Raw genomic sequence first — 20,428 nt, forward strand, 5'->3', positions numbered from 1 at the left:
TTTCCCATCCGTCCAGTACTGGAGGATGTTGAATGCTCCCTATACTTATCTTAACGCACAGCTGTTAGTCCCTAAAAGTAGGACTAGCTTTGTAAGGTGTACTATATGCATATATTTGGAAATGTATACTCTGTCATGTAGACAGTCTGAGGGATTGGGTTCCACTCTTCCTTCAGAAGAAAGCTCTTTTTTTAACCAAACTTTGAAAAATTTCTCGGGTATCTAAACATGCTTTGAATCATCTCTATGATTGTGCATATACTGTGTCTAGGGCCACTGCTGCTACTGCAGTGTTGAGAAGATGTGCTTTGGTACGTAACCAAAAGTTTGCTGATGAGGTAAAGTCTGAAATCTTGAATTCAGCTTTAGATATGGTGGTGGTGTTTGGCCCTTTTCTGGCAAACAAAATGCAAAGAAGTAATGCCAGAGGGTAACACAAAAAAGGTCCTTTCAGAAAAAAGGGACAGACCAACAGTATAGATTGACTATGCCAGCATTCCTTACCCCCCCAGACAATATCTCTAATATCTGTCCACCCAAAAATGGACTTCAGCATTCTGATTTGGCACAAGATTATTTTGGTGGTCTGGATGTTAAAAGTGGTACAGGAGGGTTACATATGACATTGGATGCAAAAAACACCTTTCAGACGAATGCCTCCCCACCCTCTAAATCAAACATATTTTTTTCCTCTGGTTTTTAGTCTTTACACACCCCAGATGTCATAAAAATGGTAGGCCTTTACGTCAAAGGGGCAAAGGCTTCTATTACTGAATGTTTCTGTTACCAAAGAAAGACACTTGGAGACTAGTACTAGATCTTTTATTTTTAATTGTATACATAAAATTCCAAAGTTCCAAATGCTGAACTTATAGAAACTGTTACTTCTCATTCCTCACTTTTGAGGTACTTGGTAACTTTAGTCCTAAAAGATGTATACTACCATATTCCCATAGCCATAGACTTCAGGAAATTTCTAAGGTTCTCTGTTTATGGGTGACATTATCAGTCCTCTGCAGTACCCTTTGGTTTATATACAGCTCCAAGACTGTTCAGAAAATGTCTATCCCCAGTCATAGCTTGTTATAGACTGAATGGCATTCGCAGATTTCCTCTTTTAGACAACCTGCTTATCTTTGCAGAGACCTTGTCCAGATGTCAACAATCATTATCACGGGTTATGTTTCTCTTGACCAATCTGGGCTTTCAGATAATTATTGCAAAACCTTCCCCTTGACTCCATCTCACACGACTATGTTTCAGGGATGTTTTATAGATTCTTCTGTTCAAAAGGCCTTTTCAAAAAAAAAAAAAAAAAAGTTGGTTCTTTCTCTGGAATTTTTCCTAAACTTCTCCAAGCAGTCTCAAACTTCTGTCAGGGAATTTATTGGGATCTTAGGGGTCATATCTTCTGTAATTCAGTGATGCCTTTTGCCAGGTTGCATATGAGAAAAATACTAAGATACTGGTGTATCAAAATCCAGTTTCTGGCTTTATACAAAGGAAACTGCATTGGTGGAGACAACATATTCAACTAAATTGAGATCTCACCTTCTCTCCAAACCGATCTATCACTACAGATGCATCAGATTTTGCTTGGGGCCAGTTTCCAGAGGGGTGAAGATGCATGAGCTGTAGAATCCTTCAGACAGACCAAACCACATCAGTTGAAGAGCAACATTGATTGTGATCCATGCTTTCGAGTCTCTCAGTCACCTTTGTTCCCCAGGACCATTTCAAGTGATTACAGACAATACCACAGTCCTGTGACATATCAACAAGCATGGAGGTACAAGGTTGCACCCCTTATGCAGGCTGGCAGTGGTGGCTTGGGAGGTGGCCATTCATTGTTGCTTAATCTTCCAAGCATCTTATGTTCCATCAGAGGAAATCATACTGGCAGACAAGCTGAGCAGGACGAGTACAGATGCTCACAAATTGAAAGTGAGCAAGGAGGTCTTCCAGGAATTGATCCATTTGGGGGAACATTTAAAATATCCCCAAGTAGATCTGTTTGCCTCCTTTCAAAACAGACAACTAAACAAGTTTTGTACCACAACTCCTAGAAACAAGCCTGGAAGATAGATGCATGCTCATTATGTTGGGAGGGAATGTTTCTTTATGCTTTTGCACCCTTTCCACTGATATCAAGGGTAACTCTAAAAATTCAGAATGATACCCCAGAAATAATTGCAAGGAATTCCTTTTGGCCCAGGCAACACTGATTCTCTTTTTTATGGAATTTGCCAAAGGCAATTACCACAAGCATCCTCTCAAACTGGATCTAGTGACAAGAGGAGTTTGATATACCCTAATGCCAACAAACATCAGATGACTGCATGAATGATTCAATTTTAATAACTTTTAGGAGCTTACTTCATGAGGACACGTAGCAGGTACTAGTGGAGGCAATAAAGCTTGCTACTAGAAAATCCTATGTTGGTAAGCGGAAGTGATTTTCTAATTGGTGCCTAACCAATAAACCAGGGACCATCAGGAAGTTTGTACCACTGGTGCTCCAATATCTGTTCAAGTTACTTGCCTCTGGTCTTGCTTATTCCTGTATAAAGGTTCATCTTGCAACTATTTCTGCATGTCTGTCCATGAATTCTGTTCTTTCTTCTGTTTGTTGTGAAATAGTTTCTGAAAGGAGTTTTCCACCTGAAACAGCCTCTTAAACCGGTTGCTCCTCCCTGGGATCTCAACTAGGTGCTGGGGAAATTGGCTATCACCATTTGAACCTACCCATCAAGTTAATTTATGGTTCTTGACCTAGGAAATTGTACTCTTCATTGCTCTTACATCAGCAAGAAGAGTATCTTGTGTTGCACGTTCTCATGGTGGGTGAACCCTATCTGATTTCTATAGGGATAGGGTTTCTTTAAGAACAATCTTATCATTCATGCTCAGAGAAGTTTCATAGTTTACTTTGAATCAAGCCATTAGTCTCCCAGTTTTCTACAAAGAATCTAAACACCAGGGAGAACTGATTCTGCGTACTCTGGACATACATTGGCAGCTCATGTCATATCTTGACAGAACCAAGCCCTTTAAAAAAATACAATCAGCTATTTACTTATCAAGGAGATAAAAAAGAGGCACCCAGGGTTTAAACAGACATTTTCCTGGTGCTTGATTTCTGCTATTGCTATCTGAAGTAGTTTACTTCATTTGGTCTTCAACCTGTGGGATACCAGATCCGTATTGGATCTGAGCCGGCAATCTCACTAGCATCTGCTCCGAGCCCCAAGCTCCTCCCCTTACCATAATACACCTCCACTACCTTCCAACTCCAGATCTCGTTTGCCACAGCTTGCTGAAGCATTGTGATCTCCTGAGCTCCGAGTAGTAAATGGGTTTTTGTCTGCTTTTAAGAAGCTTTTTCTCTCTAAATATTAGTATAGTGTGTTAGTATAGGTTCTTTCTTTCCTCCCCTCACTGGTGCGTCATGAAATTGAACTTTGTTGTAGTTTAGACATTAGTTGGTTAGTGTACTTGCCCCCCCCCCCCCCAGTGTGTTCTGTGTGACTTGGGTGTGGTGAGTGGTTTAAATGGGAAAACTAGTAATTTTTCTCTCCTTGTTTTTCCCTTCTCTTGTCTGAGTGGCTGATAAGCCTGTGTTTAAAAGGTGCACACTGAGTGTGGCCATAAATTGTCTCCAGCAGATGGCCACACTCTTTGTGTAATGTGCTTGGGCGTTGCCCATCTAAGCACTGACTGCTCTATAGGCTCTGGTTTTAACCCACATGCAATCAAGGACAGGAGGGCTAAGTTGGCCCTGAAAGGCCTTCTTCCAACTATTGAGACGGTTGCCTCGTCCTCGGCTTCAGTCGCAGTGGCTGCTGTGGCTGCCTCTTCCTCTCCTTGCCCTTACCTCTCCTCCCTCCCAGGCTGGGACTCAACCTCCCATTTCAAAGCCTGTGGAAGTGGAGCAGAAAAGAGGCAAGAGAGAAGGAGAGAGAGCCAAAATCCCACAGACCTGAAAAACTTAAGAGGTCCCTGGACCTCCCTTCTCCTACCAAAAGTCAGCCTAGGATCCGTGACTCCCCTCAGCTCTGATCTACAAGATTTTCCCTGGAGCCAGAGGAGACGCGCTCTCCATCTTGGGCCTCAGTTCCTCAACCTGCAAGTTTGGAGTCCATGGCCTCATCGAGGTCCACGCGGAGTTTATCAGAAGTTAACGTGGATAAAATGATGAGGAGGTTCATTCGTACTCAGATCCAGATGGGGGTCTTGCCAGCCCCCTCTCCCTCAGGAGAGGGGTGCTCACTTCCTTTTTTTTTTTAACACAGATTTCTCCTTCTCTGATCCGTCCACCGGGTTGGGAGTACTCTGATCTGAGGATGGCCTTAGGGTGTCTGTGCCAATGGTACCTGCTTCCTTGATGCCGACAGCTACCTGGAATATGTCAGATCCGACCAGCTTGGATCTGAGATGCTCTCAGAGACTGAGCTTGGGTGTTGGATCCGAGGGAGCGGAACTTTTTTCATCGGCTCCAGTTTTGACAGGCCAAGTTCCCTCACTCGGAGCTCAGTCCACTTCGGGCCCAAATCAGATTCTCACTTCAGATCCAGGAAGACCTGCTTCCTTATTGATTCCTCAGAAGGTTCGTTCTCCCTCAGCATTCGACGTGGTAGAAAGAGTTCTCTCCACTGGATCGAGACGCTTGACTATCCCCTCGGACTCTGCCCCGACCCCCTCGGCTCTTTCTATGAATCCCATCATTTTAACAGAGGGACAGCCCCTACTCAAGGAGCCCCAGATGGTTCCCCCTGAGGAACAAGTGGCTTTCGAGTTTCCCCTGGAGAGCCCCACCAGAGATGTGCCTCGCAAGCATGCGTGTAAGAGGAGGCACTTGGACTACCCAGAGTCCCTCACCGAAGACACTGATTTGGATGATGGGGAAGGTTCCCCCAGGTCACCTCCCGAGGATGTCTCTTTTGGAGACATCATGGAAATCGTTCGCCAACGGGGAGGTTGGTCCACCCCCAAACCTTCTTCTGACGAGTCTGTGTTCCTGGAGGCTTTCTGCATGGGCCCACCTACTTCCTGGGTGTCCCCTCCCACAGATCCCTTGGTGGACCTGATCACCTCGCGGGCCTGGAAGGAGCTAGACACCATGGAACCAATCCCTAAATGGCCTGATAAGATCTCGAGTCCACCTTCAGATAGGCTAGTGTGGAACAAGGGATCCCTGGAGATGCTATGGTGGTAACAGCAGCCACAAAGAAGGAACTAGCCCAAGAGAGTTCTCGGTTCATCCTCCTGACCGAGAGTCGTGGATGATGGACCGCTTAGGGAAGCGGGTTTACGCATCAGCAACCTTTTCTATTAGGGCGCTGAACTACCTGGCCCACGTCACAAGACTCCAGAGCGACCTGGTCAAGTAGCTGGCAGAGTCTCCTCCTATGTCCATGTCAAAGGAGGACAGGGATTCATTCTCTGCGAGGATAGCCACTTTGAAAGCAGTCTCGAACATGTCCATGTGACTTCTTTCACATGCTACTGAAGAAGTGGCTAGGGCGGCTGGATCTGGCATGTCCATGAGGTGCAACGCCTGGCTCAGACTGTCAGTTTTTTTTGGAATCTGTCAAGGTGTCCTTTGCCAATGCCCATTATGATGCCTCTACTCTCTTAGGTAAGACCGTCAAAGAGACTTTAGTCCAGAGTGAGAAGGACGGGAAGACAATGTCTGCAGTTGGAATCCGCTTCTCAAACCCTCAAAGATCCTTTTCCCGGAATCTGGGCAAAAGAATATGTGGTTCCGGAAGTCACAGTATTCCCGGGACACTCAGGGTTCTTCTTCCCCCAGGGGCAGAGGGGGACAGAATGGACGTCAGCCCAGAGGTAGAGGGGGTTAGAGGAATTTTGAGTCTCGAGAAACTTTCTCGGACAGGCCAGGACAGCAACCCTGAGGGGTTGCCCGACTGCTCTACTCTGGAGTTAGTTGGGGGACAATTGTCATTGCACCTAGTGGCATGGGAGTCCATTACATCAGACCACTGGGTGCTTCAGATCATATCCAGAGGATACTATATCCCTTTTGTGGTTCCTCCAAAACCCCTCCTGGACGTACCACCCAAGCAAAGGGAGGCAGCAGCACAGGAAATTTCCAAGCTGCTAGGAAAATGAGCCATCGAATCCGTCCCTCCAGATCAGTCCAGATCGGGCTTCTACTCCAGGTTCTTTTTCGTGCCAAAGAAAATGGGGGACTTAAGGCCCATTCTGGACCTATCTACCCTGAATCTATCAGCTGCCAAAGAAAAGTTTTGGATGGTCACACTACAGTCCATCATGCCATACCTGCAAGAGAGTGACTGGATGTGCTCGTTAGACCTCCAGGATGCCTTCTATCACATAAAAATGCACAGAAGCTCCAGGAGGTTCCTCTGCTTCTGGCTATGAGTCGATCATTACCAATTTCGAGCCCTACCCTTTGGTCTCACCACAGCCTCCAGTGATGGCGGTAGTAGCGGCTCACCTGAGGCTTCAGGGGATTCAGTTCTAGCCATGCCTGGATGATTGGCTCCTCCCTGCTCCCACCAGGCGTCTACTTTCTCAAACCAGGGGTTATTTCTTAAAGCTCGCCTTGCATTTGGGGATCAGAATCAATGCATCAAATCACTTCTAAATCCTGTCCAGGTGATAGACTACATTGGGGCAAGGATAGACGCCTTACAGTGCAAAATATTCCTGACCACGGAGAGAGTACAAAACCTGAGGATGCATGTCTCTCTGATCTACCATTCTCATCTTCCATTGGCAGAATCAGTATTGAGGGCCTTAGGTTCAATGGTGGCAACCATAATGCTTCTTACGTGCACCCGATTACATATGAGAATTCTACAGTAGACACTAGCTGTGCAGTGGTCCCTGTTGGAACTTCCATTATCGTATCCAATACAACTCAGTCGAGTCCGTCGGTCATCCCTTCTGTGGTGGATGTGCTCTCTGGAGATCTTGGAGGGGCAACCCTTTGTGTCGACCCCTGTCCAAGCCACAGTGATCACAGATGCCCCCCGACTCGGGTGGGGGGGCATTGTTCGGGCAGGACAGTCCAAGGCCTGTGGTCCCCTGTAGAGACCAGCTTGCATATAAACATTCTACAGATGAGGGCGGTCCTTTTGGCATTGCAGGCCCTTCATGCCTTTCTTCCTCTGGGAACCATTGCAATTCAGACAGACAACATGTCAGTGGTCTGGTACATAAATAAACAGGGAGGGACCAGATCTTACCCCCTTTGTCGCAAGGCCATGAGAGTGTGGGAATGAGCAATCTCCACCAGTCATTTTCTCATAGCAACGCACATTCCGGGACAGTCCAACATTCAACTGGACAGGTTAAGTCAGAATATTCTGATGCCTTGTCTGAGTCGATCAGTAGTGGAGCAGATCTTCCTGAAGTGGGGTCAGCCTTGTTGCTATCTTTTCGCATCTCCTTCCAACATGAAGGGCAGCGAGTTTTTCGTTCTTAACCCCCTGCCAGGGGAGTCCCCCAGAGATGCTCTAGTCCATGCTTGGCCTCCCGGTCTTCTATATGCTTACCCTCCAGTACTACTTATTCCGAGGTTTCTACAGAAAGCTTGACTGGGGAGCAAAGTGATCCTCATTGCCCTGTTTTGGCCTCACCAGGTATGGTTTCCCTTCATTTGGTCTCACCTTCTGGTTCTGACCTGGATCTTGGATCCCATTCAGAATCTGATTTCATACCCATCGGGGGTTCCTCATCCAAACCTGGACAGTTTGAAGCTCACAGCTTGGCTGCTCCAGTTCCCATGATCGCTAGGACTCCTGGATTATCCTCTTCAGTTAGGTCTATTCTAGTGGCTGCTCATAAGTCTTCAACCCGGAAGGTTTACCGCAGCAAATGGAAACGTTTTTCCTTTTGGGCTTCTCAAAGGAGTTTAGACCCCTTCACGGCTCCTATTTCTGCCATTCTTGATTTCCTAGCCAATATTTTTCAACAGGGTGCTAGTTTTTCTATCAGAGTTCAATTGGCTGCTATTTTTCATTTTCATGTTGGTGAGCATTCGGCCTCTTCCAGACTGTGTAAAGCCTTTATCAAAGGGACTTTTCTGTTGCGCCCCCCCCCCCCGGTCAAGGATCCTGTTCCCCCATGGGACCTTACTATGGTTCTTCAAGCTTTGGTTGCTCTGCCTTTTGAACCTGCTGCAACCATAGATCTAAAATTCTTATCCAGGAAAACAGCTTTTCCTGGTGGCTATCACTTCTGCTAAGAGGGTTTCAGAATTGCAAGCTTTGTCCATCAAAGTTACATATATGATTTTTCCATAAAGATAGGGTTTCCCTTTGGACCAATCCCTTCCTTTCTTCCTAAGGTGGCATCAGAAGTTAATATCAATTAAACCATCAATTTACCGGTTTTCTTTCCTAATTTTGCTAACAAAATGGAATACAAACTCCACTTGTATGTTCATAGACAGTTAACAATTTTATTTACACAGAACCAAAAACTTCCATAGATCTGATTAACTGTGTACTTCTATAAACCCTTTTTGGGAAAACCTATTTCCAAGGTTACTGTTGCTAGGTAGATTTCTTCATTCATCCTTCAGGTCTATAAGGACAGAAGCAGGTCTCCTCTGGGTCAGGTGAAAGCTCATTCCACTAGGTCTATGGCTACTTCTGTGGCCTTTTGTCTCATTGGATGATTTGTTCTGCAGCTACTTGGTCCTCATCTCATACCTTTATTTCTCACTACAAATTGGATTTGACTTCTAGAAGGAGAGCATCCTTTGGTTCCGTGGTGCTCTGGAATATCCTTCCATGAGGGCCAACCAGGAGTTTAGTAGCTGGGACTCTGTCCCACAGGTTGAAGACCAAATGAAGTAAACTACTTCAGATAAAGAAGTTATGTACTCACCATAATGTTCCATCTGAGTAGTTCTACTTCATTTGTCTTCAACTGTCCCTCCCTCCTTCCCCCTGACCTTGTCATGTGAACAGCCTGCGGGCTGCAGTTGTAGGTCATAAAGTATTTTTTCAGATCGGGTTATCAGTATAAGGATCAGTAAACTTGATCTGGGGGTTGGAAGGCAGTCGAGGTGTATTATGGGTAAGCGGAGGAGCTTGGAGCCTGGAGCAGATGCTATGAGATTGCTGGCTCGGATCCGGTATCCCACAGGTTGAAGACAAATGAAGTAGAACTACTCAGATGGAACGTTATGGTGAGTATATAATTTCTTTTGTTCCCATCATGGCATATCCATTCCAGGCAGTCCCAAGGTACACTGCTAGAGCCTTGTCTTCAGTGGCATACTGGAAAGGTGTGGATGCTGGAAGCATTCTAGAGGAAGCTAGATGGTCCTCTGTACATACTTTTACAAAACATTCATTTTCTAGTCCAAGTCCAATTTTGCTAGGACTATTCTTCAAGGACTCTTGGATACATATCCATCCTCCTCCTAGGACTAAGAGGCTTTGGTATTCAACCACACAGCCAAAGGACTTTTGCAGAAGTGGAAATGATTAACATAGTACATTTGGGTATGTTGCACTTACCCCTAACAGTAGTTCGAATTCTTCATTGCTGCAGTAGCCACACCCAATCACCATCCCCCTACCTTTGTATATAGTTGTTGGCTAGGCTGTAAAGTAGGATTGTGCTAGTTTCCACTTTATATGCTTTCATTGTTGCTATTGGTTGTTTTTTTTGTTTGTTTTTTTCAGGATTGTCAGGCTTTTCTCTCATTGTATAGACAAGAAAATCCTGATGAAAGCTTCATTCTGACTGCTGATTTCCCTCGTAACAATCAGGCAATCAACAGTCTGAGTGAAGGAGTGGAGTGAGGTGAAATTCAGAGCTTTTTGAAGCCGGCCAGTTGTTTTCTAGGCAGAAAAAAAAAAACGATATAGCCTAAGGGCTGCTGCAGTAGTGAGGAGCTCCAAGATTATATCGCCCCAGATGGGATGCGAACCCACAATCCTTGGCTTAGGAAACCAGTCCCTTATCCATTTGGCCACTGGGGCCTGACAATAAACAGCCTTTGCAGGTCTTGAACCTCCATCTGTTGTTATGGGTAAGAGCAACTTGCACAACTGTACTTTCTTACAGGAAGTTATAAAGATCAGTAGATGTCCTTCTTTATCACTGTTGCAGTATTCCTGTTTGTTATATCCTGCTGAGGATAACCTAACATATAGCCTGTATACCATAGGTTCATAGGTGTGTACTAGGCTAATGGCCCTGGAGCCTTTACAAGCCTAGCCCATAGAACTGCCCTGGCATCGTGCCACCCGATGTTAGTTCCCAGTGCCTCTATCAAGTAGAGCCACTGGAGTGATCCCGTGGGTGAACTTCCTATTACCCATGCACTCATCAAGATTTCTCTTGAAGAAGGACAGTGAGGTGCTCTGCTGGACATGTATGGGAAGTCTATTCCAGAGCATGAGCAGTCTTGGGGTGAGGAACCTGTCCCTCCAGCATGTTCTGTTGATTGTGGTAATGAGGTTGAGGTCTCTGGAGCATGTGGTGTAGAGAGAATGGGATTTCTTTAGATATAACATCTCTAACAGAGCCAGTATCAAAGCCTTTACATTACCTAGCATTGTATGTCAGCCATATGCTTCCTGCACATGCGTAGGACATAAAGGTGTGATGTACTTGCACTCAGTCCTCAGAAGTTATTTGCTGCCAGTCCAGTTGCCACATTTAAACTTTGGTCTGTACACCATTTGCTGAGCTGGCTTCTACCAAAACTTTTGCAGATAAGTGCCCTACTGGTGTTCTCTCGTTTTCTGTTTCCTCTTGATTTTGGTTAATATCATCCAAGAAGGGAAAATGTGTTTGTGGAAGGCAGATTCCCCATAAAGACTGCCTTTTCTGTTTAGGTGCTGCACACGACCATACCCCAGTGTACAATATTTCAGGCTTTTGTAACTAAAATTCTCCATAGTCAGTTGTCTTCCTTATCCATTTTCCTGGTTCTTGGGTTGGTACTAGGCTATGGGCCGTAGGGTCTATAGAAGCCTTGCTATAACAATTCTCTGGCTATTTCTTCCCACAATATTTACTATATTTGGTGAATCAATGCCTTAAGCTTTTGACCCAGGGGACTGTGGCCAAATCCACACACCTCAAGATTCAGCTGTCTCTTAAAAGGAATGACAGAAAAAGCTCATTCTGATTCGGCTACTGTCCAGCCTCCTCCAGATATTTCTCTCAGGTTGGATGAAGACTCTAAGGGCTGTCCAGGGCAGACGTCATATCACTGCCATGACCCATTTGGAGGCTGGCATGGAACTTGCTTCCTGCATGTCCTCAAGAGGGTGTGCATATGTCTGCTAAAGACACTGAGGGGGAACCTTGGCTGATCATTTCCAAAGGGCCTAGGGGACTGGTCAAGGTTGATTTTCCTTAAAAAAAGAGAGAGAAAATAAGCATGTGCCACCTATTACCAAGGATCCTCATAAAGAATGGCAGGACTTTAGCCAAGGGTTGTTTAATACACTTGAAGCCACCTCAAGGAGTTTGTTCCTATGTCTGCTGCTCCCTGGTCATCTAGTCTATCCAAAAGGACTAGAAATTGTTTCCTCAGATAAGGGTATGGACTATCTGGATGAATCTTTGGCATACTCTCACAGATACTTTCTCCTTTGGACTCTGGATCAGAATAAGAGGATTCCATGTCCCCTGATTTTCCCTTTGATGAACTGTCTTTTGGGGATGCTATAGTTAGTATAACTGAACACTTTAAATGGGATTGTTAGCAAGTGTCTAAAGTTTGGAAAAAATAGAATGAATTATTACAAATGGAATCCTTAAACCCTCAGTATCCCTCCAGTACTGCTTGCCTTATTGGATAATTTTTCAGCAGCTTCTAAGGCTCCTGATTTCCAGATTCTGGCCCCTAAAAAGCCAGATCAGTTTTGCAAAGTAGCTGAGGCCCTTCAGAATCTCTAAGTGTTGTCCTCTGATCCTCCTGCTGTTTCTGTAGATAGGGAAAAGCTACCTAAGTCTTCTGTCCTTTTCCAAATTGCTTCTTTTTAATAAAGACAGGGCTGTGTTGAGATTGGGGAAAAAGTGTATACTTCTGCTATCCTGGGCTTTAAAGGCCATAAACTCCAGGCTCATATGAACAGATGTATTCTGGCTCTTTTATCCCAACTGGGTGAGGTCTTACTTGGCCTACCTGACTCTGACAGTAAGTCTGCTGCTCTCTCCTTGCTAAGCTCTACATCTCACGTGACTTGCCACTCCATCAAATGCAGCTGTGATGCTGCTGTTGCATCTTCCCGGGCAGCTGCATCTGGTTCTGTCATGAGAAGGTACTCCTGGTTACATCTACAGGCTTTACCCAAAGTTATTAAGACTAAGCCTCTGGATTCTTCATTAGAAAACCTGAATTTCTTTGGTACTCCTGGTGCAGAATTATTTAAATCCTTGCAAGATAAAGATAAGGTGATGCAGGACCTGAAAGAAATTTTTATTTCTCATATCCCCAAATTTCAGAGGAATTATCCATCTAAATCTGCCTTTGTGCATAGGTAGCCTCGACACCCCCATGCCCCACCCCCCATCCCGAGGCAGGAGAGTTTCCAAACGCATGTTTTCTGACAAACCCACTCAGACTTCAAAGGGTCAAAAGCCTACTTTTCCTGACAAATCTGCCTCTATCTGACATACAGTCCTCCCTTCCCCTAGGTCTGGCTCCTCTGTCTCTCAGGCTTTCCCTTTCTCTACCTGTTTGGCAACAGATTACTTCAGAATCATTCAACACTGTTATTTCATGATATGGCAGTCCCTTCCTTCCTTCCTTTTCAGGTCTCCCTCGACAAGCCAACTCACTCATTTTCCATTGATCTTATGGGATCATTTTGATCAGGAATCATCACCTGTTCCACTCTCCCAGCAGGGAACAGGGTTTTACTCCAGGATATATCTAGTTCCTAGAAAAGAAAGGTCATAGAGTCACATTCTAGATCTTTCCTTCCTCAACATCTTCCTAAAGGTTCCCTCTTTCAGTATATCTCTTCAGAATGTTTTCCCTGGTCTCTCTAGATCTAAAAGATACATATCTTCACATCCCTATTCACCCTCTCTTCCAGAAGTTTTTATGCTTTTTTCCTCTCATTTTCAGTTTTCTGCTTTGCCCTTTGGTCTTTCTACAGCCCTGAGGATATTCACCAAATGCCTGGCTCCTGTGGTAGCCTTCTGCAGGCTTTAGGGGATTCAAATATTTACACACAGTCTGGGATTCACCATCAATCTCAAGATGTCTGTTCTGACCCACTCTCAGAAACTCATACTTTTGCACTTTTGGCAAAGGCCATTCAAAAATCTGAGCAGCGTTTTGTTTCTTTTAATTCCATGACTTTGGGTTTAGTGGTTTCTAAGTAAACCATCTCCTCATGGATTTCAAAGGCCATTTGATTTTGTTATTTTCATGGCAAGCAGCTTTCAGCTTCAGTTGGAGTTCATCCTGCTGGGACAGTGGTCTCTCTGTGAGCTTTTTTCAAGGGTGTGGATCCATTTTGGAAGATGCTACTTTGTACTCCATCCGCACTTTTACTAAGCATTGCAAGTTGGATGTCCAGAGATGTCTGGTTTTGCCACGGCTATCCTTCATGGGTTTGTGGAGGGCTCTTCTCTGTCTTCCTTCTCCTATACATTACTGTATTATTGTACTCTCCCACAAATTAAGAATACTGCAACAGTGATAAGAAAGGGCATAGATGTCCTTTTCACTGTTGCAGTATTACGTCCCTCCCTCCTGCCCCCTTTTCTCTTTTACCTTTGGGACTTTCTTCTGGCACAGGGGTTTCCTTTCCTCTTTTGCCTTATTTCATTTTTCTTTCGTTAGTGGATGGATGTGACCTTGTTTTTTCCTGGGGTTGCTTTGGTTCTCCTGGGGCACTTCAGTCCTATGGATCGAGTGTATGTACATAATCTTTATGCCCTATGCTTGTGTGAGGAGTATACGGCAGACACGACACTAGCTAATGTAAAGGCTTTAGTATACTGGCTGAATGTTAGCCTGTCCTCGGCAGGATATCCCACATGTGAAGAACTGCAACAGTAAAAAGTAGAACACCTACTCTTATAGTAAGATCTTGCACAGCTGTACTTTGGGGTGATTGCTGATTACTGTTTGTGGTAAAATGCTTGCTTTAATGCTTCAGGAACCTTTTTGCAATATCCTAAGTGAGTTAAGCAGCTCTTGGTTATGGTTAAATTTGGGATATGGTGATGTTATATTTGAAAGCAGAGTCCATAAACAGCAGTAGGAAGTTATACAGGTCAATATACTGTATACCACTTGTGTTTGTGAATAGTTGGTCAGTGAGGTGGATTTCTGTTGAGTGGTTATAAAAGGAAATCTACTAGGTTTTCTTTTACAGTAGTAATTTGGTTGGTATGTTAAAGGATGGGTGGTGTAATTGATACTAATTAATCAATGAGTGTCAAGTATACTTTTGGTTAACAATTGCTTTTATACTCTTGTGTATGTGTGCGTGCACACAATCTGCTTTTTTTCCTATAAGTTTTTATATAGAGACTGGTTTTGAGTTTTATACATTTTCTGTATTTTCATGGATTGTTTGTCCAGCAGGAAGAACATTTTTGGTGCAGTCTATTGTTTCTTGTCCTTGGAGGCCAGATAGAGCAAGCATATTAAGGCACAGGGGTGATGCTCGTGTTATGGCCAGGCTACCCTCTAATGATCAAAATAATAGCTTAGAACCATGTACCCAAGAGGGGGATGTCTGATTAATGTATTTACCTGTCCAAAGACTGAAGTTCTTTAGCAATATTCAAAATTATATATACTTTTTCAGCATTTACTCTATTTATATATTATGTATATATGTACACAATGCTAGTTTATATATAAACTATCTATTGTTGTGGAGACGTATTTGTACAGTTCAGCTAAGAGTGATGGGTAAATGTTTAGAGGTCATACTCCTTTTCTTTTTGTTTTTAATCTGAGACAATATAGCTTCTGTGATCTAAATGTTTTAAAATCGCTACCTTGAGTTTTTGCTATATTTAAAAGTGGCTTTGTCCGCATATATCCATTCTTCTGTTTGTTTTTATTCATTAGACTTTTTTTGTGGGGGCATGAGGGGGACCTCTCATTCATTCAAGTGTCTGCTGGTTAGTATTAGGATAGATTCCATCTGTATACAACTTTTGAATGCTTTCTTATTAAATCTTAGCTACTTATTTGTGTGTGACATGCTGCAAGACTCTGGATTGATGGCCTGTTAAGGAGATTGCCACACAAAGTTGCACATTTTGCTTTATCCATGACATGTTGTGATAGCAGTTTATCTTACTAAAGCATTTGAATAAGCTCTGATATTTTTGTCTTCTTACTGTCACCACTTTTCTTTGGAATATGATGATATACTGTAGAAGAAAAATAATGCAGCTTTCTAACCGAGTCATAAACCAGTTGATGGGGCTATCTCTGAAATATTTCTTCATTTGTTATTGATTCCTATATGCAGTATCTGCTTTGACAGCATTTGTTTCAATATTAGAGTTGAAGTTAGACTGAGTAGTAAAGTTGTTGATGAAGTTAAGAGCAGCAAGGAAGTACATAGTAAGTTCTCTAAAATATTATTACTGCAGGGTGTGTGTTGTGTGAGTTACAGAGAAGTAGATGTTTCTAAAATGAAGGGAAATAACTAAATGAATAAGTGTTTTTGTACCTGCTGGCGGTATTCCCACTCATTGAGTAATTCATTCAGTTTCTGATTATGTACCGAATCCATCACAGGGTCACAGAGCCAGAACTTATGTTATCAGTGAGCGCAAGTCAAATAGATCCTTCTGGACTAGCGGCATCAACCTACCACCGGATGCACATGACAGAGAGACACTCATTCACTTAGCATGCAAATCTTCACACAGTTTAGATCACCAGTTCATCTGCAGCACATTTTTTGCCCATGAGAAGAAACAATATCACCTGGAGAAAATCCATGTGGGCACAGTGAGGATGTGCAAACTCCAGAGAGGGTACATTTCAACCAAAATTTGAACTGGAGAATCCAGCACTGTGTGGTAGCAATACTAACTGCTGTACCACAGTTCCTCTTCATTACCTTGTTCATGATTGGCGGAATACATTAATTTGAGGAGTACATGACAATGTTCAAAAGTGCTAGAAGTGTTATCTTTTGACATCTACATCTTCCAAACATGGTTCTCATGATAGCTGCAGGTTTGCAAAATCCATTCTATTGAGGTTAAATTCCTTGCATGTGTGTCTCTTGGTGTAATGTCTAGGGAAATGTGCTGTTGTAATAAATGCTCAGATGTACTTATTTCATGTAATTCTCACTCATTTATTTGGCACTTTATCTCAACTTGTTTTGAATTATTGACTTTTTATTCTCCCTTCTAGTGCTATACAACTCATGGCCTTGAACTTGCCAGAGTGACAGTAGTCGACTCCAATTTGCAGGTGGTCTATGACACATTTGTTAAACCAGACAATGAAATCGTAGATTACAACACCAGGTACTTATGTGCGTAAATAATGTATAATAGATTAATACTTTTCCTATTTCTTGACACATTGATGGTATTTTGGTTAATCTGGAAGAACTTTGCTTCGAAATTTGAGAACTCTGTATACACCCAAGCATGTGTATGCCTGAAAGAAAACTGTTCTTTCTTTCTTTAATAGCCAAATGCTTATTAACTTTGCTGTTCTCCTACATGTTTTCTGTAGTATGATAAATTTGCCTGTTGAAAGTTGTTGCAGAAAATGCTGTGATGTCATTCATGGAGAAAACGAGACAGCATTTCTTTGACTACACTGTAATTATTTGTCCACTGTAATTAAGGAAGGTGGTCGGATTTGAAAAGCAGTTGGCAAAGCTAATTTATAAGGTTGCATTCAAGGTAATGTAAAATGGGTATATTGTGCAGTTTTAGGGGCATATTTTAAAATAATTTTAGTAACCTATCAGATGAATGGTGGCAGTGCCATTGTGGAATTTCATCCTGAGGTGTACCTATTGCATCTTTCCATCCCTTTCTTCTTTTAGCCCAAGACTAACCATTAGTCTCGTATGCAGGAGAGATTTGGAAGAAACACTCCCCCAAAGAAAAAAATGGTGTCTATGGTCACTAGATCATTCCTTTATGCATTTGGCCTTCTTACTGAACCTTTGCTTAAATAAACTAGGGGAAATACTCTTATGCTAATGAATTCTGGATACTTTCAATCTTTCAGAATGCTGGCAGTTTTAAACAAATAATCTAAAGTGCTCTTTATGGCAAAGAACTCTCCATTATGGCTGTGAGAAGACTGACAACATAAATGAACACATTTGAGGAGTTGAATTAATTCTTCAGTAAAACTTTAAAAGTACAGAAGATATCTGTTTTATTCCTAATATTAGAAAAGTTCTTAATGAAAATTCCCCTAAGTTAACTGAGGGATGTAATATGAAGTATAAAAATGTAGTAGCAGCGCATGGGCATCTCATTTTTCTTTGCACACGTTCCATTTCTTTAGGCTTTAACATCCCAAAACTACAAAATATGTAACAGCAAACCATGAGGTAGAAATGAGCCTGGTAGTAATCTCTCCATTCTAAAAAAAAAAAAAAAGTTTCAAATTTAGAAATGACCAGCAATAAACCAGATACAATAATAGCTTTGAATGAATTGCTTTCTGTGGTAGTATTCAACATAACTGACTGGAGAGCGGGTAGTTCACAAAAAATAGCTAAAACATGTTTTTGGAGTCCAGGAATCAAAGGACAAAAACTAATTATAGGGTCCTGTTCTTGGAGGGTTAACTGGTTAATATCCAAATAAATGATTTATTTTTATGAGAGATGTTTGAAAATGTATAGTGCATTTTATGCAAAGTATACAGTTAAGCATATTTTAGCACACCTCCCCGTTATCTAAAAATCGGTCTTTTCAAATAATGTTGCCACATAGGAAAATTCCCTTTTCCCTCCAAGGTGCAGCAGTTTTTTTCCACTGATGTCTACTCTTTATGAACCTTCATTTTTGAGTCTTCTGAAGTGTCCTTGCATACTGGGATGTATCTTGAAAGTTACAATTTTCCAAGTGGGTCCTCTCATTCTAGGGAGGAAAACTTTATGGCTACTGAGCTGTGAATTGTTGCACGATGGAGAGAGAAGCAGGGGTATAGGGCCATTGTACTATGGCTAGTTGTATTTTCTTAAGCATTCATGACTGACATGATGGGTGACATTATGTATGTGAGCATACGCGGGCATTGTGATTGAGCTTCCCACTGACTAGGTAACATTCCCTTCTGTTGTCCTCTGGATACTGCCTAATGCCTTTGCCACATATCCTGTTTTCAGCAGAAGTTGTGATGGTTATTGTTCCCACAACATATCCCCCTCCTGCTATCCTGTGAGAGAGTCTAGGAGCCATTACCTCATCCCCCCATCAGCTTTTCGATTCCTGAGCCAAAGTTGCAGCAACACTGGAGTTAATTTTATTAATGGGTTCAACTCCTGCATGATTCATTTGAGAGACTTTGTCCACATATAAATATTGGCTTCAGACTACTATTTAAATTTATTTTTGCAACTTTGAGTAGAAGCTGGGCTTCCATACTCAGAATCTGATATGAAATCACTTTTACTTGATAAGGTAGTCAAGGTCACGGACTTTAAACCCTTTACCATTCAGTTCATAGAACCAAGTAGATTGGCTGGCCTGATACCATATGACCAAAATTCTGGCCATAACCCATTACTTTTACTGTTCTGTGCTGTCCAAAAGGGGTTCATATCAGTCTGTCAGGGGCACACACATTAGACCCTTTTCATAAGCAGAAAATGTTTTACAAAATATGCATTTTTGTAGGTGATTTGTTAAGTGAGCAACACTAGCTTTCCATACTCCGTTGTCAAGCAAAAAGCATGCATAAATGCATCCATTTCACAAACTTACCAGAAAAAGCTACCATATTTTTCAGTTGTCTGATGTTTGCATCAAACGTTTACTCCTTTCTTAAAATATGACTATAGAACAAAAAAGAAATGGTAGTGCAGTTACAGATGTATTATTCATCAAAAAACATGTTAGTAGAAATCTGTCATTTTTTAAGCAAATAAGTATCTGTATTTTGAGTCTCAGATTTTGAGTCTTCATCATCAGTTAATATTTTTTGCAATGTTTTGCAGTTTGATTTCCAACAGACCTATCCAGCAGCCCCCTGTTGTCCCCAGCTTTATGACAAATATTGCTTCCATGTGCTGGTCATTTCTTTGCAGTCATCAGACAGATCTCTAAACATATTTTTGAATTAAACCGTATCCTTTATTTTGTTTCCTCGCTTTTCAAATTAATGTTTTGTTCATTGTAGGTCTATGATGAATTTCTCAGCTTTTTCTGCTGGTCACCAAACATTTTATTTAGAAGTGTGCGTGCTGACTTGCATTCTTCTGCAGATTACACATGCTCATTGCCCTTTCTGACTACATGGCCAGCATAATATCCTGCAATATCTTTCCAGAAGTGTCGCTCGTCCGGTCAGGATAAAACAGACAAGCGCTTGTGGGTTCAGTTCAAGCAGCTTTATTACACACAGTACATCAGGAATGAGCCTTTGTAACTTAAACTTATAAACAGACTGACTACCATACTCACACGTTAACACTCTGGCTGCTTGCTCAAAATGGCACTGCTGCCTGCACGTGCTCACTATTTATATGCACGTGCTTACATCTGGAAGGGCTTCTTAAAGGTACATATGTACGCTCTGCTCTACATCCTCTCTCTTTGAGAAATGAATCGTTTACTAAATGACAGTATTCAATGGCATGCAATTTACAGAAATTATCTTTTGGCATGCAGTTATACAGAACTAATTGTTTGACATGCAGTCACACAAAATTAGCCAATACGATCTGATCATGTAACATAAGTTAGAATTGGATCTAGCAATGGGGACTGCCTTCAAGGAATGTTCAACTATGGGGACATCATCAGGGAAGGGAATGGATACTGACACCATGTTCTTTGGTATGAACATTGTTAGGGCTGCTCTGAAATCTAGAGTCTGTATCACAGGTACGATGCTGCAATATCATTTCTGATAGAGGAAGAATATGCCGGCAATTTCTCCTATATTCTATACCCTCAGATTCCAATAAGCAGGATCTCTGCTCGGCACATATACCTCTCACTTGACCAATTCTATCAAAGCCTTTCGCTGTTTGCATCCTCACTGTGTCTCCTTTCAATGGACGAAGAAATCTGCTTGTTTCATCATAGCTGGACTTCTGAGAAGAATGCTTCTTAAAAAGTTAGGCTTTGATTGCTTTGTTGTTTTTAGCATTAGGCACCAACAAACTAGAACTGATAGGCAAGGTTGTTCCGGTTTGCCTAGATAGAAGTCTCTGAGCAGGCAAGCCAAGTAGATTGTCACTCGGTATATTTCTGAGATTAA

General features: G+C 42.5%; 1 protein-coding gene across 1 annotated transcript in view; it reads left to right on the forward strand.

Annotated features, from left to right (window-relative positions):
- The window catches only part of LOC122793438 (RNA exonuclease 1 homolog), a 1,054,392-nt gene that overhangs the window by 773,038 nt on the left and 260,926 nt on the right, over positions 1-20,428 (forward strand). The window contains exon 14 of the mRNA XM_044061436.1: positions 16,379-16,494. Coding sequence (XP_043917371.1) covers positions 16,379-16,494 — 116 coding nt within the window. The remainder of the gene's footprint in view (positions 1-16,378; positions 16,495-20,428) is intronic.

Source organism: Protopterus annectens, chromosome 2.part0, assembly GCF_019279795.1.
Source record: "Protopterus annectens isolate FY-2018-M chromosome 2.part0, PAN1.0, whole genome shotgun sequence".
Classification (NCBI taxonomy): domain Eukaryota; kingdom Metazoa; phylum Chordata; order Ceratodontiformes; family Protopteridae; genus Protopterus; species Protopterus annectens.